The sequence below is a fragment of the Mixophyes fleayi genome, chromosome 2 (assembly GCF_038048845.1).
Source record: "Mixophyes fleayi isolate aMixFle1 chromosome 2, aMixFle1.hap1, whole genome shotgun sequence".
In the NCBI taxonomy this organism is placed as follows: domain Eukaryota; kingdom Metazoa; phylum Chordata; class Amphibia; order Anura; family Limnodynastidae; genus Mixophyes; species Mixophyes fleayi.
The window spans coordinates 77,374,836-77,402,036 of NC_134403.1; the positions used below are offsets into that span (position 1 = coordinate 77,374,836).

The window sequence follows — 27,201 nt, forward strand, 5'->3', positions numbered from 1 at the left end:
TGAGGAGGGTTGTAAACCTGCATGTTTTCTTATACCCTTAGTATATTAGAACTTTTTAAAATAAGAGAGTGAGGCAGAGAAAGTGTGATGTCCTTGGCATACAGGAACGGGGAATGTGAGGAGTATCATATGGCAGAGACATTGTGACACCCTTGCATCATCATACACACACATACAACTGCACAATTTACAGGAAAAACCTGATGTCTTTAATTTTACATCCCAGTATGTGAATAAAAAGAAAAGAAATGTAGTTGGAGACTATTTGCATATAAATATTTTTTTCTTTATCCTCCCGCAGGGAGAAGAGAGGAAAAAAAATTTACATTTAATCATGCAAAAATGTAAAACCAGGGAAAGTACAAGCGTCTTATTGCAAAGATCCCATTTTGCCGTAAAAATATGTTTTATTGCACCTATTCATCACTTAGAAAGTTGTGAACCACTTCATAGTGTCTTTTAATTCCTGTTGTATTTACCATTTTGATTAGGCAATTCTTAATTTGATTTTATTTTTCTTTTACGTATGGTTTACTGTGGTGTCATCTTTTAAAGCTGAGGTAAAAACGTTAAGACTTGGTTCTCGTGATGACTTGTTTTCTTCTTCAAAACGTTGTCTTGTGCTTTCAGTGTATTCCAAAAGTAATGGTTCAAGTGGGATTTCTTTGACTCGATAACTTTAGTTGGAGGGAACCCTAAAGTTTCATTTCGTCACAGACTGGGCGATTATGTAACTCATAAGACGCACTGGAAAGTATTACGTGGTAAAAGAAGTCCCAACTTTTTAAAAAATAAAAACCAGGGCGTTGCCTATATTAAAACAGTGGGCCAAAATGCATTGAAAGGCCAGCTCCTCAGGTACCAGAACTCGCTGTTTTCTCCAGAAAAACAAAGCTTTCATCTTTCCATTTTTGATACCATTGTAATGGCGGCATCTGTAGTAGCTAGCGAAGGATAGCAGCATACCATTTCCTTCAATAACTCAGAAAATTCTCATACTGTCGTCACTCTCATCACCACCTCTCTGTTGGAGCTATTTCGATGTTCATTAGGCCGCAGGTGGCTGAGGATGTGTAGAATTGTATAACCACAGTGATGGTTTAAAATAGTCCTAACCCGCTGACTCCTCCCAGGGCCTCTATCATTGTGAGAGGAATGGTTCGTCCGTGAATTTCTTCCCCCAAGCTTTGAAGTCCCACCTAAAGGTTCCCCAAGGTCCTTGGTTTTGTCATAGTTTAGAACTTTCCATTGCTGGTTCACAGCTTGCCACCGCTTGAAGATCCGATACACTGATGAACCTTCATGTATAATCAAACCTGCAAAGTAAAAAAACAATATGGTAATGAACATACAAATTGGTTAACATTTTAGATGATATTAAGAACAAAATTATTATTTTTCTAAAATTTAATACACTTTTGTCAGAACATTTCTGATGCCATGAATGTCGATCTCTCAAAGAAAATGGTCAATCGGACTTTTTTTTGGTGGAAGTTATTTTTGGGTTAGCCATAGCAACTCCTATTCTGTAAATGGCTTCTTCTGCCACCATGGGAAAATATTTCTAGTGCTGGTATATAAACGGTTTATGTTGTACTGGGCTCAAAGACTAAGCACAAAAGCTGAAAGGGACGTGGCTTCATGATAATGTGGGTGTGGTCTGGGTGTGGTTTGATTGGATCATGAGATGGGCTGTCTGATAAGTTCCTATTTGCAAATTACACCTCTTGCTTATCTTGTTGTGACTATTAGATACACTCTCCAGTAGTGTGTATCTAACATTACCTGCAATGCAAAAAAATCTACCTTCAGGGGGTGAGCCAGTATGCGCTCCACATACAAGCACACTCCACTGTCTACTCAACTCAGTGGGCTTGAATTCCAAAAAGCAATTTGCTTTTTCTTTTATGGGTATAAAGAAATACAGTAGTTATTTGCATTAAGCTACAGGGATAAATATATAAATATGAGTGATAAAGGATGTACAGTGCTGCGGAATTAGTGGCGCTATATAAACAAATACATGATGATGATGATGATGAACCAAAAGTGATTTTTAGAGGTTCCTGTAAATTTTCTAAGCAGAAATCGACTGCAATAACAAATGCAGCACCTCTCCTTGGGTTTTACTGGAAATAACAACTAATACATCAGTTGTCTAATTAAAATTTTATGCAGTAATCAACTAAACCAGAAAATTACTTCACTGCCATAAATCACAAATATATTTGTTGGGTTGGGACCACAATGAGCTCAGTACTTCAATAACAGCTAATTTATTAAAGCATAACAATGTATATTATCAATGCTTATCTGTTTTATCAATTTTACAACATAAACAAGAGTTCTGCAGTTCTTTAGCTCTACAGTTGCTGTTGATCAAATTGTTTTCTAGTGCTGCCGCTATAAGCAAACACATTGCATCGCGCCAACAGAAGGCACTTTGGGAGAAGCGTACTGCGCTTGTCAGATGAATCAAAAGTGTAAATCACATGCATAATCTCTTATTCCAATTACTTTATTTGTATGAAGACTAAGAGGTATATTTACTAAACTTTTGGAAAAAGTGGAGATATTGCCTATAGCAACCAATCACATTCTAGCTGCCATTTAGTACATTCTACAAAATGACAGCTAGAATCTGATTGGTTGCTATAGGCAACATCTCCACTTTTTCAAACCCACAGTTTAGTAAATACACCCCTAAGATTAACAAATCGTCAAGATTGGTGGTCTGAGCCCAGGTAACTTTCAGTCATTTGCAGACAGTCTGGTTTCCACTTTAACAGATACAATGTGAGTGCATCATCCTCATTCTTTAATCAAAACCACTTATCGACTCCTATGGCCTGTGGGGGCAGGATAATTACAAAATTGGGACCCCTGGAATGCAATTACGTCACCCCAGTAGTCCCATATCGAACAGGAGTCCATAAGACCTCTGCCCATTATACCAAGAAACAAAACAATAAACAAACACATAAACACAATATTTCAATAACCTTTCATTGAATAAAAGACTAGATTAGAATGATTGTATCTGTTAATGACTGTGGTGTGAAAACCCCATCTTACAGGAAGCCAGTGTGGTATGCAAAAGAAGTAGCAAGTATTGTGAAAGAAAAAAAATGGCCTTCAGGAAATATAATCAGACCCAGAATAATGAAGACAAAGAGGGGTATCTGGTTAGACAGAAGGAGGCTAAGAAGGTAATCAGATGTGCAAAGGCGCAAACTGAAGAGAAAATGGCCCAGTCAGTAGGTAAAGGAGGCAAAACTTATTTTTAGGTATATAAGTGAAAGGAGAAAAACAAAAGGAGGAATAATAAGACTAAAGACAGAAAGTGAGAGTCTTGTTGAGGGAGACAAGGTAATAGCAGATCATCTTAATAATTATTTTTGCTCAGTGTTCACTACAGAAAGAGCGGGGAAGGGGCCACAGTTAATTTGCAAGAATACTCATAAAAATGAGGTAGATACAAGTACATTTACAGAGGAGAAAGTCCTAACAGGGCTCTCAAAACTGATAGTGGGATAGATGCAAGGATACTAAAAGAGCTTAAGGGGATGCTGGTAACACCATTATCAGAATTATTCAGTCAGTCACTAGGTACAGGAGTATATCCAGAGGACTGGAAAAAACAAATGTAGTCCCACTGCACAACAGTGGAGGCAAGGAAGAGGCAACTACAGACCAGTGAGCCTTACATCAGTAGTAGGGAAACTGATGGATACACTCTTAAAAGAAAGAGGTGTAAAATATCTCAAATACAGTAACTTGCAGGATCCCAAACAGCATGGATTTACTGGGGGGAAATCATGTCAAACAAATCTTATTTACTTTTTTTGACTGAATGACTAAAGTAATAGATCAAGGAGGGGCCATAGATGTAGGTTATCTAGACTTTAGTGAGGCTTCTGACACTGTCCCACATCGTAGACTGTTAAATAAACTTGAAAGGTTGGGATTGGATTCTAAGATGGTGGAATGGATAAGATCTTTGTTGCAGGATAGAAAACAGAGAGTTATAGTAAATGGAGTACATTAACAGGAGGGAAAGGTTACCAGTAGAATACCCCAAGAATCTGTACTTGGACCAGTGCTTTTTAATATCTTTACTGGAGACATTGCAAATAGTATTGAAGGGAAAGTATGCCTTTGTGCAGATGACACTAAGATATGCAACAGGGTAGACACACCAGGGGGTAAATGCTGAGAGTTTGCTGGCGGGTTTGAAAAGTGGAGATGTTGCCAATAGCAACCAATCAGATTCTAGCTATCACTGTGTAGAATGTACTAAATAAATGATAGCTAGAATCTGATTGGTTTTTCAAACCCGCCGAAAAACTCTCAGCTTGATACATTTACCCCCAGGAGGGGTAAAACAAATGATTGATGATCTAGGTAGACTAGAGGAGTGGTCAAGAGAGTGGCAACTACAGGGTTTTAAAAATCCAAAGGCTAAATATAGTATTAATGGCATAATAATGGAAACTACTGAAAAAGAAAGATCTAGGAGTCACTATTTCAGGTGACTTAAAGGCAGGTATGCAATGCAACAAAGCAATGAGGCAAGTCAGGTGCTTGGTTGCATAGGGAGAGGAATCAGTAGCAGAAAGAAAGAAGTAATCATGCCATGTATAGGTCATTGGTACGGCCTCATCTAAAATACTGTGTTCAATTCTGGAGGCCATATCCCCAGAAGGCTATAAATACATTCGAGACTGTACAAAGATGGGCAACTAAGATGATGCATGGCCTACAGCACAAAACTTACCCGGAATGACTCAAAGATCTTAATATGTATAGTTTGGAGCAGAGAATGGAAAGAGGAGATATGATAAAAACTTTCAAATACATAAATGGATTGAACAAGGTACAGGAGGGAAACATTCTTTAAAGGAAGAGAAGTACTAGAACATGAGGACATGCACTGACACTGGAGGGAGGAGAAGTACTAGCACACGAGGACATGTACTGACACTGGGGGGAAGAGAAGTACTAGAACACGAGGACATGCACTGACACTGGAGGGAAGAGAAGTACTAGAACACGAGGACATGCACTGACACTGGAGGGAAGAGAAGTACTAGAACACGAGGACATGTACTGACACTGGAGGGAAGAGAAGTACTAGAACACGAGGACATGCACTGACACTGGAGGGAAGAGAAGTACTAGAACACGAGGACATGTACTGACACTGGAGGGAAGAGAAGTACTAGAACACGAGGACATGCACTGACACTGGAGGGAAGAGAAGTACTAGAACACGAGGACATGTACTGACACTGGAGGGAAGAGAAGTACTAGAACACGAGGACATGTACTGACACTGGAGGGAAGAGAAGTACTAGAACACGAGGACATGCACTGACACTGGAGGGAAGAGAAGTACTAGAACACGAGGACATGTACTGACACTGGAGGGAAGAGAAGTACTAGAACACGAGGACATGCACTGACACTGGAGGGAAGAGAAGTACTAGAACACGAGGACATGTACTGACACTGGAGGGAAGAGAAGTACTAGAACACGAGGACATGTACTGACACTGGAGGGAAGAGAAGTACTAGAACACGAGGACATGCACTGACACTGGAGGGAAGGAGGTTCAGAGGAAATTTGAGGAATAACAACTTCACAGAAAGGGTAGTGGGTAAGTGGAATAGCCTCCCAGCAGAGGTGGTAGAGGCTAATACAGTAGAGCAGTATAAACATGCTTGGGATAGACATAAGAATATCCTTATAAATAATATAGGATCAAATAATGTTTAAGGTACCATAAGTTAATAAAATAATGGGCAGACTAGATGGGCCAAGCGGTTGTTATCTGCAGTCAAATTCTATGTTTCTCTGTTTCTGCGTTTACAGTTCTTACCTTCAGATTGTTGGCCTGGCTGAAACATTGCTGTGTTTGAGACTAGTGTGTTATAAATCATATGTTTGTCCTGATTCTGTGGGTGTTCATTAACAGGGTCCATATTTCATACAGTTATATTTCTTTAAATAGCAAATGTTAGACTATAAATATCACCCCTATTTATAAATGGTTGTATGTCTAATATAGCATTCCAAACCAAGCTATAAAATACTGCATAATAAAACTAGATTGGGACATTTTTCTTTTAAACATTCTAAATAAAACTGACTGTACTACAATACCTTATAGGTAGTTGTGGTTGGTATTGTACGCTGCTCCTGCCTGGAGGGGTGTAATATGCAATCACCGGACCCCACCAGAACAAAACTGGGAGTGGGGGCTGGAGAAACAGGCCCATCTGCTCTGAAGGACCCTGCTCTCCTGAGCCTGTATAGGGGGGCTGGCTTCATGTGCACCATTTCGTTTTTTAGTTCTGGAACTGAAAGCCCAAATGGGACTTCAAAGCACATGCACCGGCCCCTATGCATGCTTAGAAAAGCAGAATGGGAGTCTCTCCAAAGCTGATGGACCACTGTTGCTGGGCTTCTGTCAGGCCCCATAGCAGCCACATGGTCTACTCCAGTGGTCTGACTGCATGTAGGGGAAGTCTGATATATAAGGGGAGTGTTGGGGGTCTTAGGAGCATGTGGGGTGGTCAGAGGGACATATTTGGGACATGTGTGGAGATCTGATGGCATGTGAGGAAGTCTGATGTGCTTGTAAGGGTAATATTGGGGGTCTGAAGACCATGTGGGGAGATCGGAGGGGCATATAGGGGGCATGTTGGCGGTCTGGGGGGCATGTAGGGAAGTCTCAGGGCCATATAAGGGGCATGTGGGGAGATCTGAGGGGCTTGAACAGTGTCTATAGATATTTTTTGGCTCTTTGGCTCTTACTGGTTGGCCACCTCTGCTGTAAAGCATAATATAAAACCATTCTATAAAAAACATTAGCATACAGCAACTTTTGCACCCAATACATTAAAAATTAGCAAATCATGTGCCGGGTTAGCAATAATTCTTGCAGAAAAAATTTCTAACCACCCGTAATCAGTAGGAAAAGTTCTTAATATACTGCATTTATACAACATAGTAGCCATTTAAAGTGTGACCTATTTTTACCTAGTTGTTTTCCCTTAAGCTCCTCTTCTAATTGGAAGAGAGTCTTGACAACATGCTGTGTGCTGGCTCACAATGGGCATGATTCCTGATAATAATCTGTATAGATACATGATGGTAAATGACTGCTATTGGCATTTGAGTGCACTGAGAGACCCAATGTGGTCCAGAATGACCAGACTAACTCATTTGTGTCCCAGTTTGCTAATCCTGATCCTGTTAGTCACTGCTCAGGCTGAGCTTCAGCACCGGCCTGTGTGTGGACAGCTCTAGTACTGGGATTACATTGGTGAGATGCTCCCGCTCTAGGAATGGATTTCTGGATATCATATAAGAGCTTACATGCAGCAAGAGGGAGACTGACTGGCACACACTGACATCACTCCTTAGGATCTTACTAGAAACCTAGATATATAATGCCAAGTCCACAATTCTAGGCATTCACTTATCTGTGCTCCGAGCACCCTGTCATTGTTTGCTCTATTGGATTTTTAGTATAACCGTGCGGGAATATTAGCAATATTGTGCTCATGTTACTTCTTTAGAAGAAATAAAATGTAGAGCTGACCTCAAAAATGCCGTTCATTTCCTGCACTAAATTTTAATTACTGCCTAGGCAGAGGGTGCAGATAATGCTGCAATTTCTCATAACACAGGCTTCTCTCTTGGAAGTTTGCTTACTGAATTCTCTTCGGGACAAATAGTTAAAGAAGGTTTCCTTATGTTTTGACTTAAAGGAGATGTCCTCCCCAGCATCAATTTAACCCAACTACTGAATAATGGCACCCCACAGGAGTTACTCCCCTGGTGCCTCATTGTACTGGAGTAACAGCCAAGATGACAGCTGCAGCCATATGGGCAGCACAGTGGCTTAGTGGTTAGCACGTCTGCCTCACAGCACTGGGGTTATGAGCTCAATTCCCGACCATGGCCTTATCTGTGTGGAGTTTGTAAGTTCTCCCTGTGTTTGCGTGGGTTTCCTCCTGGTGCTCTGGTTTCCTCCCACACTCCAAAAACATACTGGTAGGTTAATTGGCTGCTATCAAAATTGACCCTAGTCTCTGTCTGTCTGTGAGTGTGAGTGTGTGTGTGTGTGTGTGTGTGTCTATATTAGGGGATTTAGACTGTAAGCTCCAATGGGGCAGGGACTGACGTGAATGAGTTCTCAGTACAGCGCTGCGGAATTAGTGGCGCTATATAAATAAATGATGATGATGTAGTATGCTATATGAAGGATGATTTTCTCCTGTCAATTAGGCTTTACACAATATGTGGGACACAGTACAAAACTGTTTTTTGTCCACTTTATGACACGCTGCACCTGTGTTTGCACTGTTTCTCCTAAACACTACACTATGGAGTAGCAGAGCAATGTGTATAATTCATGATGGACGGAACTGGTTGGACACTGGCGGGTTGGGGTCTTCCAAGCAGGATGCTGGAACACTGCAACACGGCGCCCAAGTCAACACATGAATGCAAGGACAGGTTTTGTTATGCAGGACCAGATGTTATGCTGAGTGGAGACTGCACATTTTCAGAAGCTTCCGAGTCAGTAAAATAGAGGGGTGGTCCAGCTGGTTGAGTATTGAGGTGACTTGCTTATTTCAATATCAAACTACATACAGTTGAATTGTGAAACTGCAGAATGTGGTGGCTCCAATGTACTCTACATTCATACATTTAAAAATAAAGGCATATGGCGGCACAAAAAGTGCTGAAACATTTACCATAATTGACCTCCACTGATTATCCTATTAAAAAAAAAAAAGTCTTTATATTATTTTCAGTATGAGAAGAAGAAACTCACATGAGCTGCAAAAAATTATTTGCCGGAAAGGTTATATTTGCCAAAAAGTTGCTTATTTGGTTTATTATTGTGATGGAAGGGGCTTCTGTGTATCTTTTCCACCTGCAGACCTAGAGCAGAACGGGCAGCCAGCAGTGACATCACAGCGCTATGCAATGATTGTGACAATCAACTGCAACTCCCATCAGCCATTTCATGTACACATCAAGTAGCAGCACTAAAAACTGTCTCTCCCCTGTACCATCATCAGCAAGCTACCTGTAGCCTAGCTGTACTATTAGTTGCTGTTGGAACACAGCATAGAGCATAAATGCTTAGAAGGTAGGGCAGGTTTGACAGTTCAAAGGCTGCATAAAAGTGTTTGTTACCCAAAGTAACTTAACAATATTATACCATAGCAGTTAATATTTTAAACTAAAACCCATAGGCGCCATGATATATTGCCAATATATGTTTGTTTGGAGCCAGAATATTTAAACCACGTTGTTTGCATGTGGACAAATCTTTTAACAGACTGAAAAAACAAGGTTTTGTAGTTTTGAGGTTAGAAACTATAGATTGTATTCTTCCCCTACTGGATCATCATCATCATCATTTATTTATATAGCGCCAACATATTCCGTAGCGCTTTACAATTGGGGACACACATAGTAAACTAATAAACAAACTGGGTAAAACAGACAAAGAGGTGAGAAGGCCCTGCTCGCAGGCTTACAGTCTATTGATGTCATTGGAAGGTAGTTGTAGATGGCCTGTTCTCCCTTAAGGAGGAGAGATTCTGTATATGGACCCAAGTGAATAGCATTTCATAGCAGTGTTTATAAATAAATACAATGCTTATACAACTTAAAAAATACACCTTCTTTGTATAGAATTAGCCTTAACATAAGCACAGGTTGGAGATGTCTGCATGCATGCAAATAAATTCCTGCAATACACATGTACTAGTGAGATCTAATCTCTCTTTTGAGCTGAGGTCATTGGATTTGTCCTGCTGGCCGATGTCTAAATAATGATTAAATAGGTTTCCCAGAGTATCTTGTGTCTTTAGATGAAGATACAGTTGCAAAGCTTATCAGAATCTAGGTCCTGGCTTTCCAATAGATAGACCCCTGCAATTACTTCAGTCTACATACTGTTTGGTTTTAGATATCTTAGCTTCGTTCTCACCTAGCGTTATTATATTTTGTTATGTAACTTTCTTTCACTGTACAAAATAAAATTGTTGTGATTTAATGGAGTATTTCAAGGATCTTATAGAATAAAAAGACTTGGAGCAGGTGGTCCTATTGTGGTCGGGGGGGAGTCATGCAGATGTCTCAGAAAGCTGGATCTGAGGGTGCAGAAAGATGAGAAAGATATCGGACGAATATGCCGTCATGCAGATTTGTATACATCTGACGCCTTTTTACTACTGAAGAAGCAGAATGGGAGGGAAGGGGCAATGTAACGGAGGCCGAGTACACTAAGGGCATGTTCCCGCAAATGCAGCTGAGACAGACCATGCCATCACTAGCTAGCTGTTTCTGATTGGCTGGTTGCAAATTCGCCTCTTCATTGATCTTGCATGTATTATAGGATTTTTTGGGCTTGTTTAAAAAATGTTTGGCTACTTTCATTCGTACACGAGGAGGAATATTATAATGTATTGTGTTATATGAAGACTAATAGCCAATGTGTTTTTCTATCAAAGCAAATGTTATCAAACTTTTCCTGTAAAGTAAGAATAGACGCACACTACTCTTTTCAAATTATCTAAAAGTCTGGCGTCACCTTGCAAAAGTGACAGTTACGTTTAAGGCCTTCATATGAGGTCTCCTGCTGCATAAGAGCATGGGGTTCAAAATAAGACTTCAAAAAACACATAGTGCAAAATAACACATCTTGCTTATCAATTCATGCACCTTTTTTGGCACTTGCTTTTGTGCTCATTACATGCTAAGGATCAGATTCCAATATGCATAAGGTTGTGCATTTCTATGTCATTTTACCCACATGCAAACATGCAGTCAGGTCAATGTGCATACTCTATTCCATATTAGTATTGATTGAGTAGGTTGTATGACTCTTAATACTGCAAGTATCATATCTGTGGTGTTTGTAAAATGAAATATTGGATTATTTATGCCGTAGAACCAGCCAGGCACATCTTGAAGAAAGTGATTGCTGCTAAAGTAGTAAAGAACAATAATCAGCTTCAGACTGTCCACTAAGAATGATCATTTAGATAACCAACATATGAAAATGTCCCATTGGTTCACATGCAAGGAAAACAAAGAAAGAAGTGACTGCTTTTTCCCCAAGCTTTCCTCAATCATATCCATGCAGTACAGTTTTTACTAAAAAATGGGAGTGTTATTTGTAAGATGAACTGATGTTGTCTCATTTTCCAATGGATTATACATACAAGCATTGATGCGGTGCACAACGTTTTCTGGAAATGAAAGCTTCTCTTACCTATACAGACAATGTCCATAAAGCCGTACATGCCGTAGCAGATTTGGAACAGCAAGTCCTGCCGCTGCCACTTGGCCGAAGGGCTGAGAGAGGACCAGATTAACCAGGATATGCTGGCGATGAGGAAGAGCGAGCCCAGAATTATGGCTGCAATCTGAACCTTCTCGATCACAGTCAAGGAAATGGCCTGCCACTGCAATGCAATGTACAATGATGTCAGGAATACAGGATCGCTATTTCATTATTCAGCTCTTACTACTAATTACTTATCTATGACATATAAAAATTACTATTGATCTATTATTTTACAAGTCTTTTGTGATATCTGTGGCGTCATACAACCTTTATATGTTGCTTTCTTAATAGGAAGATGTGTACATTTATACATTTACTTACCTTACTTACCTAAAGTTACAGCTGACCGAGATAATTAGTTTATCAATGCAAATGTATGTGCTATTAGAGCACATCACCAGTATAATATAGTATAATCACAAGTATAATACATCTGTTCTCCCAATACTTGGTATACCTGGACCAATCACTATACTGTTAGGCCAATCCCAGCACGTATAAGAAGAGTGAGCTAGTAAGTCATTTGTAATACCTCTATTTCCATCATCATCATTTATTTATATAGCGGAAGCAAATTCCGTAGCGCTTTACAATTCCAGTCTCTTTTCTCCTTTACTCCCGTAATAAGATTCCCAGGACTTCATCCACACACTCCTTGACTCCTAGTTTGGAAATCTCCAACAACCTTTATACGTTTTTTGGGAACTCAATGAGCTGAGCTGTATCTAATGGTACTGTCCATTGATTGCTTGTGCCTTATTATGGCAAATATTTGTATTGTTCAGTAAATATTGTACCTCCACTCCTCCCCATCCCTAATTCTCTTTTCTGTGCCCCCATTTCCTACCCATGTTATTATCAAATAACATGTTCCTTAAAGAAAAAAAAGTTCAATATTAAACCACTGTCTCTTGCTATACGGCACAGTGTTTAGAAATGGAGAGAATTGTGCTATAGGGCATCTGAAAACCAAATATTTAAAATAATGTGTCATTTGTATACAAATTGTAATATAATAATGTTTTTAAAATAACATAAATAAAAATGCCACTTTGCAGGTGAGTTATGCCACTCTATAGACACCTATATACAATTTGATTCTGAAGGCTAATTAGGCCATTTTACAACTACTTTGAGGTAAATGGCAGTGTGATGTTTGGGCACACATGGCTGATGATATGACCAACAATTGATCAGGACTGGTTGAACATGCGATCTCATCTTGCGTGTGTGTTCATCAGCCAATGGATTAGCTATGCCCTATGAGATCTGGTCCCGTGTGGCTTCCACTTGAGCTGCAAGTGTGTGTGATTTGCAGCTCAAGTGCTGCATGCATGTGTGGCTTGCAGCTCAAGTGCTGCAAGCATGTGTTGCTTAACCTGAGTGGTTGGATCTGCCCGAGTTTAGGCACCTTACGTTTGTGGCCTCATGGGCTCACAATATAATGCAATAAAAATAATAAGTTAAAAAATAGGTGCCTAGAAGCAGCAATTAATTATTGTGCATCATTCCTTGAAAAAGAACCAGAATTATCTCAGTGCAAATGTTCCAAGACAGTGAGTCAGCTGCCAACATCTGAAGCACTTTGTGTGTGTACGTTCTGTAGTCAGAGAGCTCGCCATGTAATCAGCTGCTGACTCACCGTCTATGAATGTCTATACCATTAAAAATCTGAAGGCTCAGAACGTCCACTTTGGAAAACACCAAGGTTTATAATAAAACAACTAAAATATAATTCCCAACTACACCATGCTAGCAGAAAAAAGATTATGTCAGATGGTTATGTTTTACCTCTTGCTCACCCTCCCCCCTCCTCAAATCCCTTCTGTGCAAAGCTCTTAGTGAGAAATCATTATTTGGACATTTTCCATTGTTTAAAAAAGTTAAGCTCATGTGCTTTTCTATTAATTTATTGTGGTGTTGTTCACCTTATCATTATTATTGCTTATAAATGAAGGGATTCATTTAAAATAGGACGTACGTCTGTGTAAGGTCTGCATTTCTGTACTGCGCATGCGCACTGCACATTGGCACGCATATGTCCATATACACATTTCTTACGTATTTTAGACTTATGTTTCCTATACTTGAAGAGATGGAATGGGAGGGTAGGGGTTGCCAATAGTAGACAGAGTACGGTAAGGGCTTTACGTCCCAATTAGACGCGGACACATACCAGATACACCTGTCAGGAGGTGGCACAGCATAGAGCTCTATCCTATGCTATTCCCAGGCAGTTTTCTTCATTTGGAACACAATTCCAAAAAGATCTTGTATGGAAGTGCCAGGCAACAAGCTTATTATGACCTTATTTCCAAACAAAGGGCCTGATTCATTAAGGATCTTGACTTAAGAAACTTCTTATTTCAGTCTCCTGGACAAAACCATGTTACAATGCAAGGGGTGCAAATTAGTATTCTGTTTTGCACATAAGTTAAATACTGTCTGTTTTTTCATGTAGCACACAAATACTTGACAGCTTATTTGTACACTGAAATTTAAAGTTGATATTTGTGTGCTACATGAAAAAACAGTCAGTATTTAACTTATGTGCAAAACAGAAAACTAATTTGCACCCCTTGCATTGTAACATGGTTTTGTCCAGGAGACTGAAATAAGAAGTTTCTTAAGTTAAGATCCATAATGAATCAGGCCCATAGCTCTGAAACCACAATTTAGAGGCAACACTTTGGTGCTTCCTGTGCAGAGACCCTAACCACTATCGAGCAACGGCCCACTGATTCCATGCTTCAGCATTCCCAATTCATCGCTTATTTAATCAAGCACACATTTATGAAATTGGAAAAATTTGAGTAAATAATTTCTCTTGTCAAGGCAACTTTTCTATCCATTAGGACAACCAGAATAAAGGTCATTGTCATTAGGTCAGAAGTCATTGGTTTTCGAGCGTAGAGAACTTTTGATGCCAACTAAGATACATTATTTAACCTCAACAACATATTTTGTACTATAAAATGGTTATTTCCTTTCTACCTACCGTATACAGCATATTTCAAGAATTGGTGTTTTCCCATCTTGAAAACAACTGTTCTAAAAACACAATTCTAAAATGCTATAGCTACAATTTTATAGAGTAGGAAACTTATACTTAAAACTATCCTTATAACATAATAGTAAAGTCAACTTTTCAAGAACCAGATTACATATTTGAGTGATTGTATCCATATATGTTTCTATATACTTATTATTGTCTTGATGTGACAGCCACATGCACAAAGTAAGTGAATTACTGAAGAGAGTTGCTCTAGGTGTGGTGACTTAGAAGTAATGGCAGGTTTGTGAGCAAATTTATAAAACATAATAAATTAGTTATTGTACAGTTTATTTAGCTCAAGTGTGTAATGTTGCAACATTCTCTGCTATACACTGTCAGGGCCGGCACCACACTTATGTCTCCCATTCATTGTCTTCAGTGCCCCTTATACCCTGGAGCCCTAGGCAACTGCATAGCTAGCCTAGTGTTAGTGCCAACCCTGCGCATTATGGAGGCTATGAGGGGCACTAGCATCGGATATTGTGTTTCCATTCTATTTCTGCAGTCATATCCAGCCTCTTAGACCAATGCACACCAATAGCCAGTATACTAACATTTTAATTTGTAGGTGATGAAACCCATGCAGAATGCAGGTATTTTCAACTGTTAATATGTAGTTTCTGTAGAGTTAAAAATATTTAGGGAATTTTGTCTTGTTGGAAAAGGAGCTTACCCTCACCAATTTCCATATATCAGTAATTATATATTATAATTTCCCTGGCGCTCCACTGACATAAGTGAGGATGGTCTGTAATAGTGTATAAAAACTTTATATAATTTAACTGATAATATTCTGGCCAGAAAATGACAACTTGACATAAACAAAAGTTTGCAATTCGTCAGTAAAAGTTACACATACAAAAGTGCAACTCACAAAGTTTAAAATGACACATAAAGGACGCAGACCGGAGAATCCAATCTTACGTATTCGGTATAGGGGATAAACTCAGATGTCCTAGTTCCAATACTGTGAAATGTCAATGGTTTCTAAAGTGTGTAAAAGCACATTTAAATCGGGTGGCCACCCGTTCCAACAATATGAACATAGTCAAATGTATAACTCACAGTATGTAGATGGATGATCCAATTGTAATGGTCTAGTATTAAATAACCAACGCGTTTCACCTTGACAAAGGCTTCATCAGGGATCGATAGATTCAAATCTATCGATCCCTGATGAAACCTTTGTCAAGGTGAAACGCGTTGGGTATTTAATACCAGACCATTGCAATTGTCATATTCAGTTTATTGAACGGAATCACCCAGCTGATAAAGAGAAGCGTCGTATCCGGGAGATCTGCAATCAACTGAGCATGTGCCAACTTTCACTCTCTGATCAGTGGGGGAATACAGTTACTTGGCGCCGTCTCTCTGTGTGCAAAGAATCGGAAGGACTCATACCTCCATTCACATTAGGACACACTTGGATCATCCATCTACATACTGTGACATACATTTGACTATATTCATATCGTGGGAACGGGTGGCCACCCGATTTAGATGTATTTTTACATGCTTTAGAAACCATTGACATTTTAAACTTTGTGAGTTTTACTTTTGTATGTGTAACTTTTACTGACAAATTGCAAACTTCTGTTTATGTCAAGTTGCCATTTTCTGGCCAGAATATTATCAGTTAAATTATATAAAGTTTTTATACACTATTACAGACCATCCTCACTTATGTCAGTGGAGCACCAGAGAAATTATATTATATATGCTTTCTATTTGTGAATGGTAGGGAGACCATTCAAATCCCACTAGGCAGCACCCTGACCCATTTCTATTGGTTCAACATTTTTTCAGTTAGACAGCGCTTGATATCTATATTGTTAACATATCAGTAATTGTTTTCTTGCATTGGATGCTGCTTTGTCCATCAATCAAAGAGATGTACATTATCTCCAACATAGACACAGGCAGTACAGAGTGCACAGACTCATTTGTGTGAAAGTTATTCAACTGACGCCTGGTTGATGATAATTTACCATAAATGCTCGATTTGGATTAGATCTGGTAACTGAGAATGTCATGATATATATATACCAACAACATCCTATTTATCAAACCATTGGGTGATCACTCGTGCTCTGTGGATGGGGACATTGTCCTCCTGGAACACCCCCACCCCTCAGGAAATAAATGCTGCAACATGGGGTGAAGATGACTCTGTACCATTAAGTAGCGATTAGCATTGACATTGTCTTCTAATGACTGCATGCATACCATTGTTGGAAAATGCCCCCACAACATTAAGGAACCAGCAGTAGACTTCCCTTTTGGCAACTAGCACTATGGGCTTCTTTATGTGGGTGCAACACATGCACACGTCTGTTTGTCAAACATGGTGAAAGATGATTCATTTGACCATATTTGCACTACTGCACTTGCACATATGTGTTGCCAGGTGTGATGAGCTGTTATGTACTGCAACCTATGATGTCCTGCTCTGTGGAGCTCGTATCGAACTGTTTCTGATGAAATTGGCTGCTTGTGCAACAACAATCTGCAGTTATGCAGGTCCCATGTTTTGCTTTGTACTTTGAATTAATGCACAGATATCCCAATCCTGGGGTATACAATACTGCCCAATTTTTTCCTTTAGTGATGATGTGTTACCCTTGGAGCTCCCTGCTGATATCATCTTAGATCCACTGCTCGTGAAATATTACCAAGTTCAGCTGTTCTTGGTCATTGAAGCTCCTGCCAAACAGACTTAATAATTACCTCTGTTTTGAAGTCTGAGACCTGTGGTCTCTGCCTGCAGCCATGCTAACCATAATAATTGGCAACCAGGGCAGACCACCATTTTTATACATGACCCTGATCCATTCAATGATGATTATACAAACCATGTATAAACTTAGTGGATTTAAAGCTTTGTCTACTTAAAATGAATAGACAGAACAATCCCATCATAAACAGAAATCCTGTTTTGCATCATAAGCACCCTTATTAATTATTATTATTATTATTATTATTATTATTATTATTAATAATAATAATCTTTATTTATAGGGCAGTACATGAAGTCTGCAGCGCCGCACAGAGGGCAAACAACAAGACAGTACATGGTATAACAGTACAAAACAGGTTACAAATAACACTACAACTCACAACACAGCTACTGATAGCCTGGGAAAAAAGCAACAGGTAATGAGAACAGGAGGGAAGAGGGCCCTGGTCACTTGAGCTTACACTCTTACCTGGAGTGGGTTCTTAGTACTGATAGCTAGAACATGATACTTGAAATAACACAGCTCACAGCTCCAGGATCCCCGCTCACTAATCCATCGTATTAGGCAAGGCTGATGTGTACAACGCACAGATCCATCACAGCGACATGGGCTCAGCAGTTCCCCCTACAGGGAAAAAGGAGAAAGAAGGTTTTACAAGGAACTGGTAAACACATGGTTAAATGACAACACCCCTCTTGATAAAGAATTTTAAAAAAGGACTTAAAGGCGTCCCTGTAAATGGTGGGTCTGTGGCTAGTAATATTCATCCTGTGCTCCGGGGAAAAAAAACAGTGGATATAGCAGACATAATATCATCCACCCCCTATGTTATTCTATACCATTAGCCTGCCAATGTAACAATATTCAGTGGAAAAAGTTATTGGGATAATCACATATTATTACCAGCATGCTGTATATGTGATAAGACATTGTGGGTGGGTCTGAGAAGGAGGAGTGGCCCATGGTTAATCTCTGGGTCCTGCGTTGTGGATGTCTTACTTCATCAGACATCACCAAGGTGCAAGGGTTTGATGGCTACAATCATTTAAACATTCCACATCCATCCATATTTGCCCATTTTTAGTATCCTAATGGTAAGTCTACTTCAGTAACATCTGATATATATCCTCCAACCTCAGGTCACTAACAATATAGCCCTGAATTTTTAATACCTTCCATTCCAGTAAACCAACGGGTGTAAAACTGATAGAAAATATCTCGGGGGAATAATAAAAATAGGATGACATTGTTACCTCACAAGTTACCTGAGGTTAGCCTGCGTCAATACAACATACATCGAAAAATAACCTTGCGGTACAAACATTAAAAGGAAGAAAAATGATTAAACACTGTCACTTTCTTGATGGCAAATAATGGAAGTGCACAATAACCTCACGTAGGCTGCTCACCTGCATTTTCCTTCAGCAATGACAGCCAGCTAACAAGCTGCTAACAAGGTGCTGCAGTAATTGATTTGCTACAGCTCAATGGCAAGCACAGATCATACATAACTATGTTGATGGCACAAACAGATACTGCAGGCTCATGTTTTGATTCTTATAATGCAATGGTAACTGCTTACTGTGTTATACTCACATCACTTTCCTGGGATGTCTGTTACAAAGTAGAAGGCAAACAATATTGGGGAAAATGTATATAAATGCGTAGCTATATTATGTGCCAGCTCTCAGTGGCTTGGATGAGACAGCTCTCAGCGTGCCAACTGTCTGAGAAATAGTTTTCATGTAATATAATTAATTAATCAAGGCTGTAGCTGAGACCAGCAGCTGGATGCTTAAAAGTCAACTCATATTCACTCTTTACAATCAAGTCATTAAAGTGGCCCTATCCAAACAGTGGGCATCATTTACAAAGCACAAATGATGTTGTTTTTACACCACTGTCCCTATATGGTGTACCCAGCACATTTAATGGTGGACGCCTACATTCTGGTCTTTGGAGACACCTCACCATACGTGATTAGGATTAGCAGGTGGATTATACATCACTTGGAAGTCTTCTAACACATTACATCCTCCTCTTTCACTCAATCCATATGTTCTATTGTTCTCCTAAAATACTGCCCTGGTTAGATTATATTAATCATGATTACATGTGATATTTATGTGAGCTTCAAGCTTTTTATTTATACTGGGAAACGTGCTCCTGGAAATGTTCTTCACTACTAACGTGCACAGAGCAGGTGCCCATAAAAGTGTCGGGTGAGAAGTATCGGCGCTGGCTCTGAGCAGGGGAGAATTTAAGATCCTTTGGCTAAGTGGAAATGGCTGTTCATCCCTCTGCACAGCTGGAACCGCCTCTAAAATTGTGCATTCTCCACAGTCTCTCTTATTTTAGTAATCACGTTCCACTATACAAATCTAGTTTTTGCAGTGCTCAACAAGATTAAGTGCTCCATAGCAAGGGACACGTTCTCTTCACCCTACTCTAGGGTCACCTGCGACAATAAGGTACATGACATCAACAAAGAAGATTTTGCATAGAGATGAGCAGTTACGGTATGTTTCACTGATGGTTTCTGCCACCACTGTTGGGGGTTTCTCTGAACAACAAAGCTAAACAACATATACAACATTCAATAGAAACAAATCGTACAAGACAAACTGTTACCGTATCTAGACAATACCTTAATCCAGTGGTTCCCAAACTTTTGCAGTTTGCGGCACCCTTAGAGTCTCCATAATTTTTTCAAGGCACCCCTCCAAAATAATTACTGAGCAGTTCTGTTTTAGAAGTAGTTGTGTCAAAAAATTGTAATAAGTATTTAGGTCAGGACAGAAATACTTATTTAGTTGTATGCAAAAATGCCCCCTTTGCCCCCAGACACTCTGCCCCCTCTGCATCCAGACACTCTGCCCCCTCTGTATCCAGTCCCTCTGCCCTCTCTCACGCTGCCCCCTCTGCCCTCTCTCACGCTATCCCCCTTCTCTGCCCTCTCTCACACTGGTCACCCCTCCTCTGCCCTCTCTCACGCTGGTCCCCCCTCCTCTGCCCTCTCTTACGCTGGTCCCCCCTCCTCTGCCACGCTGGTCCCCCCTCCTCTGCCCTCTGTCACGCTGGTCCCCCTTCCTCTGCCACGCTGGTTCCCCTTCCTCTGCCACGCTGGTCCCCCCTCCTCTGCCACGCTGGTCCCCCCTCCTCTGCCCTCTGTCACGCTGGTCCCCCTTCCTCTGCCACGCTGGTTCCCCTTCCTCTGCCACGCTGGTCCCCCCTCCTCTGCCCTCTGTCACGCTGGTCCCCCCTCCTCTGCCCTCTGCCATGCTGGTCCCCCCTCCTCTGCCACGCTGGTCTCCCCTCCTCTGCCCTCTGCCACGCTGGTTCCCCCTCCTCTGTCCCCTCTGCCACGCGCCAGCCATAGAAAAAACAAAACAACACAAAAACTTACCAATCCGCGCGGTGCCGGGACCCAGCATCCACCTCTCTCACGCAGCTTGTCACTGAATATCGACATTCAGTGACACGCTGCGTGAGAGAGGTGGATACTGGGTCCCGGCGCCATGCGGATTGGTAAGTTTTTGTGTTGTTTTGTTTTTTCTATGACTGGCCCGCAGCACACCTGTGAGCCGCGGCGCACACTTTGGGAACCGCCGCCTTAATCCATTCCTCACATTATGTACAGACGACATTCCTCTGAGCCAGCTTGTTTAAAAAGTGTGAACTATAAATATTTATACAAAACAGATTGAACTATTTCACACATCACCCTACCCTCTCACCTACCTCCCCCTCACATCCAATGTTATTTTATTGCACTGTGATACGCTTTAAAGTTTGAATGGTTAGTGCAGTACTTGATGTATATAGTGTAGGATGTCATGTCTTGCACTTTATGCCCTGTATTGTACTAAAACGTATGCATGATCATGTCTTACGGTGTACTGTGTACACTTGAATGAAACGTATGAACTGTGTTTTTTGTACTTTATACTAAATAAAGCTACTTTTTCAATCAAAAAATCTGTATTATGGTGCAAAAGAGCTCACAGGTTGAGAATAGTCATGTCATACTCCCACTACCCAGTGTAAGATATGGAAGGGGGCGAACCGCCCTTCGTAGCAGGGGCAGGTGGCCTACAGCCGTACATGTGCCTGGCAGCCAAGAGGTGGACACAAAATACCCGGCCGCTCTTTACCTGCCTCTCGGCAGACAGGCAGTGTACATTGTGTTCGGCCACAGGCAGCCTGTCCCTGCTTGGAGTGAAAGAGGTGGAGGGGCTCAACAATCTACTAAATTGCTGCCCCGCCCCTCTAAATAAAAATCTAGCTACATCCCTGACACCATCAGATGCTGATCTCCAAAAAGCATCAATAACAAAAGAAAGGCAAGGTCATGAACAGCACACACTTATAGGGCCTGATTTAAGAGTTGGACGTAAGGCCAACTGCGCGTGTAAAGCGCACTTTGCTGCATGGAGCGTGTGCAGAAAAAGACAGTCAAAGTTAGAGCACCAAGTAATTTGCAATTGTGGCCCCTTATGCCTGGAGAGGCGAATCAGGGAGTACACATGTAAATTCAGTACAGTCCCGAAATGTGGCCTAGCTAGACTTCATCCTACCTCCAGATATGCCTCTTAGCAGTATCTATTGCGGTTCCTGAAGGCCTGCAGTAAATATGACATCAGCGCATATCTGGCTAAAAGAGCTACTAGTAACATTCAAACATATATTTATACATATGTAGACTCACACAACGTTTTCAGAAATGAAAAGATTATCATGCTGTGCATGTGAACGAAGAGCAGACAGTAACTGACCACACACAGTAAATCCAGTTGGTCATCCCAATCACAGAACAGGATCCACTGTTATGCACTTTTTAGCTGTTAATGAATGCCTGCAAACTGCATTAAAACAGAAATAAGGTTTTCTTTAATTGTTCAGATGATTGCATTGTAAACTTTTAATACTGCGTTTAAATTTTAGAAAGTGATATGACCTATTTCTCATGCGTTAACTTGTGCTACCAGTACAATAGACTGTATTAGTTAATGTGCAATGCATGGAAAATACATTCAAAACACATCACTAAAGTGTGTATAAAACACACTTACATGTTTATGTGTTTTCCCCTTTTTTCTTGTGCATGTATGTGAATAAGCAGTCAGGGTGAATATAGACAACTGACTGACGCACATGTTAAAAGGCAATAATGTAATAAAAATATAATGTATGGAAAGTAACTGATTTATAAAGGTATTCTAGAATAACATTCATGGTTATAAAACACACACCATGGGCAAACTGCTGAGCAATTACACTGGAATTCATGTATCTCTGCTGTATCCCCAAGTAACATGAGTGGATCGACTTATCTTTTTGCTAATTAACACACAGACTAATGAAATTAGATAAACACTTATTCTATTACAGTGTAGTAATTAGTATCTAAATAAAAACATTGCAAAGCTCAATTTAACTACGTTTATCACTTCTTCCACCAGTCACACAGTGATTTAGATCAAAGACAAAGTGATTTAGATCAAAGACAAATACAGTTACAGATAACGCTTATATGAACCTCACAGGCTCCTAGTTAGACATTTGAAAACAATTCACAGAGACAATTTGTATCTGGTCAGGTGCTGCAGCAAATAGGTGTTATTCTGGATGAGGCCACTAGGTGTCTCACTAGTTTACACACCGGCATTACAGCCAGGGACCTGTGCTGTAAACAAGTCTCATGTCTTAGAGTAACTACTGTAGCTTACAGTAGTTTTAATTTTGGGTGTTTTACACCCAAGTTCCTGAAAGCAGAAACATATCAAAACAGATTTTGAGTTGTGAGTTACTCATGGTGTTACTCACTGACAGTAACAAATTGTGAAACTCTTCCCACTGAAGTACAAAACACCTTTGGTTATGATGGTGTTAAAAATAAAGGAATGTAAAATTCTACAATATGTAACAACTTAGATTAGATTATACACAAAAACCATACTTGCCAACTCCTCCGGAATGTCCGGGAAACTCCCGAAATTTGGGTCTGTCTCAAAGACTCCCGGGAGAGCTGGCAAATCTTCCGCATCCCGCAATAGCGGGTCTAAAATGACATGATTTACGTCATTTTGGCCCCACCCGAGCAACAAAATGGCATAATTGCCTACATTTGGCAAGTCGTATCCGGGAGAGGGGTGTGTCTAGAGGGCGGGTGGGGCGGGGCCAACCGTATCATTTTGGCCCCGCCCACCCCTCTCCCGGATACGACTTGCCAAATGTAGGCAAGTATGACAAAAACTATGAAGCAATGCTTGGAAGATGGGGACCCAGGGCCATGTGGATTACCCCTAAACCACCCTGAGGCATTAACCTAGTTAGACTGTAAGGCAGCTCCCCTGTGTGTTTTCTACTGACAGTCACTGAACTGCTGTTTATTTCCTTTAGTGTATACAACTCTCTGTATTGTATTCTGGTCCAATTTGTAAAGCGCTGCATTCCAAGTGGTGCGACATTAATAAACATATATTTACATATATACTTTGATATTGATACTTTTGTAGATAGGCCTCATCTTCAATGAATAACATGCTGAACAGATTTCATTTATGGTAAGTCACTGGATACATTAGTGGCCCACATAACAGGGTGGTCTGCTCATATACCTTATTCTAGTGGTCAATTTGATACAACAAACTGATGCTTTTGTTCTGTGAAGTTTGGACTCCTGAAGCATCTGTCATTGTATTTTCAACTAAATCCCTGTCCTAGTTAATGTAAACAGCAAGTTGCCAAACGACCTTCTAAACCATGACTATAGTGAGCCATTTGTGATGATGACACATTGTGCTGCTAGCTTCTATTAGACCCAGATTACAAACGGATATAGTAGTGCTGACAACAAGGGAAACTGATCAGTCATCAGCGTCTCCACTGGTAAATAAAATGGGTGTAATTATTAAATGTTAGGAAAAAAGAAGAAATAATTCTCTAATTGCAGAAGACAGGAAGGGAAAGCATTTAAACTAAAATATGTCCCTTTGTTCCTGGACTTAATAACTGAATTTAGACCATAAGTGACCGTCTTCCTACGCAGCTGGTAATAAGAGAGGTAGCAGAGCACATTGCTGGAATATTTCTGTGGTTGCACCAAGTTTGTAAAAGTGAATATAGGAAGATTAATGGATACAGCATTAGATTTGTTCATAACAAGTGCACTGGATGCACATCATTAGACACCTTGGATTTTCAGCTCCGTTTATTACATATCTTGTAAGAAAAGTACTGTGCTTTTAATTTAAGTACGAGGAGAAGGCAATGTCATAGGCCTGTAGATACTCAAAGCTAGATCTAGGCATATTGTGGAGATTTAGACTTAGAGTAGGTCTAGTGTTAAATCCTGGGGGTATATTTACTAAATTGCGGGTTTGAAAAAGTGGAGATGTTGCCTGTAGCAACCAATTAGAGTCTAGCTGTCATTTTGTAGAATGTACTAAATAAATGATAACTAGAATCTGATTGGTGGCTATAGGTAACATGGCCACTTTTTAAAACCCGCAGTTTAGTAAATGTACCCCCTGGTGTAGTTTCAGATTTAGGATTTAGGATAATGTGATAGCTAGCAAGGATTAAGCACTTGACTGTGAACAATTAGGATACATAGTGTTGGCTGTGTTATTCTGATATGGTTATTGTCATATATCCTACGCAGGTTCGGAACTGAATTGTTAATTTTCAATATCATATAATCACATATTTCCCCCAGTATATTACTCTTATAATCAGCTTGCTTTTAGAGTCTCAACTGTAATTAAACCATTAGAAGATATAGAATATTTATCAATGTCAAAATTGGCCACGTTTAATCAAATTCATCTACATGTGAATCCATAATGGTTCTCCAATTACCTTCAATGGTGTCACTAATACACCCAATGAAAATAACATGCTTTTCTTTTTTACATTATAGTTTAAAATATTATGTCACAGAATCTCGTTATGCGATATGGCTTGTAAGCACCCTCCGTTATATATTAATATCTAGTTACACTTGATAAGCTATTTAAAATGTGTAAATGCACTGCTGGAAGCGAAGGAAGCTCACACTGCTGCAGATGGATACAGGAGTCCTAAATATAATGTAGATTAGCATACACTGCAGCTGCTCTCTGGCACTGCATCCAGTAGGCCTCATGCATGCTACTAGCATCCAGTGACACACAGTAACCCAGCCGTCAACCACTAGCATCCCCCACTTATACCCATAGCAACAGCTCTTTCACCCTGCCTAGCAAGCCTATGAGAAATGTGTTAGGTGGAGCTACGCCATCCAGTCAGCTCAGTCACTCTGCTTCCCCCTGTGACTACAGTGGCCAAGTAAGAAGAGATGCCGGATCCCAAGGAAAACATGCAACAGCAGAACCCATGCTTCCCGTCAAAAGGCATAAAATATTTAAGCCAATTACTCTTTTTGCTTGTCACTGTGCACATTAAGCCGACATGCAGTTAGGACTAATAAAAGCACTATGTAAATATCTGCCTAATGGACCACAAAGCCTCCAAGCCTTTTCATATACTGAGTCATTCAGCAATCTATATAGTATTAAGCTACAAAATAACTTATCAGTTTTTTTCCCCCAGTTTTGTTTATTTGCCAGATCTGACATCGTAGGAGGCAAGATTATAAAACTGTAAAGGTCTTTCATAATTAATTTTCACCTTAAGGTACAGAGAATAAAAAATGTTATAAATACGATGTGCCTCTAATTCGCAAACTAACCACTCCACAAGGAGTTAATTACTAGTAGCTGAAATACAGTGTAATCTAGGTTAACTCCATTCCCATCACTGTGCAATTATGCCTTTGCACACTTACACACACAAACACGTCCTTCTGACACCGAGTAATCTCCTGAGGACGTTGCTTCAATCCTTCATTAACTCCCTTTGATATGAAAGTCCCAGGGGCGCAACAAGCTTGTATCATTTTCACAGCAACATACATCTAAGCACAACCTCTACGCAGGTTTCATCTTGGGTTTTTTTTTTTATAACAATTCATTACTTAAAAAAAAAAAAAAAAAAGAATTCTTTATTTATATGTAATCATTTGACCACAAGAGGCTTTATTCTATTTTTATATATGCCTTATGCTATGTAACCTCAGCTGAACAAGCAGCATGGCAGCCAGCACTACTGTAATAAATATGCAGAGAGGTGAGGTTACTCCAGCAGAATGATCTCTTCTTATGTGTTTGATTCGGACTGGCTGCACCATAAGCTGATAAGTGTGGCTCTGCCCAGAGAGCAGGTGGGCTGCAGTACACATGCACGTCCTCTAGAGACTGTTAGGAAGGTTTGGTGAGTACAGGGGTCCTGCCACATGGACGGCCTTAAGTGCTTATATTTATGAATGTGAAACAAAGCTGTGACCTCCAACATTGCTGCCAGTAACTGTCAGTGGAGGTAATTCACTAACTATATAACATGCAGACAAGCAGCGCATTACATTTGCACAAATGGGGCAATTCTCCCGGATAGACATACGAGCACACCACCATTCAGCTGTCATTTTGTAGAATGCACTAAATAAATGATAATTAGAATCTTATTGGTTGCTATAGGCAACAACGCCACTTTTTCAAACCCACAGTTTAGTAAATATACCCCCCGATCTCCACCAGCTCTAAATGGTAGTGTGTCTGTTAGCACAACCGGGAAATAACCTTTCACTCTGTATCTAATTTCATTATTCTCATTACATTATTTACTTGGCTAGGAATACCCAATTCCTCCCCTGTGTGTATGCACACTGCTGCTCCTCTGTAAAGGTGGCTACCTTGTTTCTTAAACCTGTGCTCCCCTATGGAAACTGAGCAGCACTTGTGCAAATCAAAGCAAACAGCTGGTCCAAAGCTGCATTTGCTCTTCATAAATTACCTCCTATGTGTTTTTATGGCTGTATGGAAAACTAACATGAAAATGATCTGCATTTATAGATAGAGAATAATGTGTGCTACAAGCACAAAAAAAACCAAACCAAATCCCTGTTTACAGGTGATTTATGTAT

General features: G+C 40.2%; 1 protein-coding gene across 1 annotated transcript in view; it reads right to left on the bottom strand.

The window, feature by feature from the left end:
* Positions 1–262: 262 nt before the first annotated feature.
* MARCHF9 (membrane associated ring-CH-type finger 9) overlaps positions 263–27,201 on the bottom strand; it is a 97,842-nt gene continuing 70,903 nt past the window's right edge. The window contains exons 3-5 of the mRNA XM_075199333.1: positions 17,646–17,801; positions 11,310–11,502; positions 263–1,316 (exon numbers count right to left, since the gene is read on the bottom strand). Of these exons, the coding sequence (XP_075055434.1) occupies positions 994–1,316; positions 11,310–11,502; positions 17,646–17,801 (672 nt within the window). The 3' untranslated portion in view covers positions 263–993. The remainder of the gene's footprint in view (positions 1,317–11,309; positions 11,503–17,645; positions 17,802–27,201) is intronic.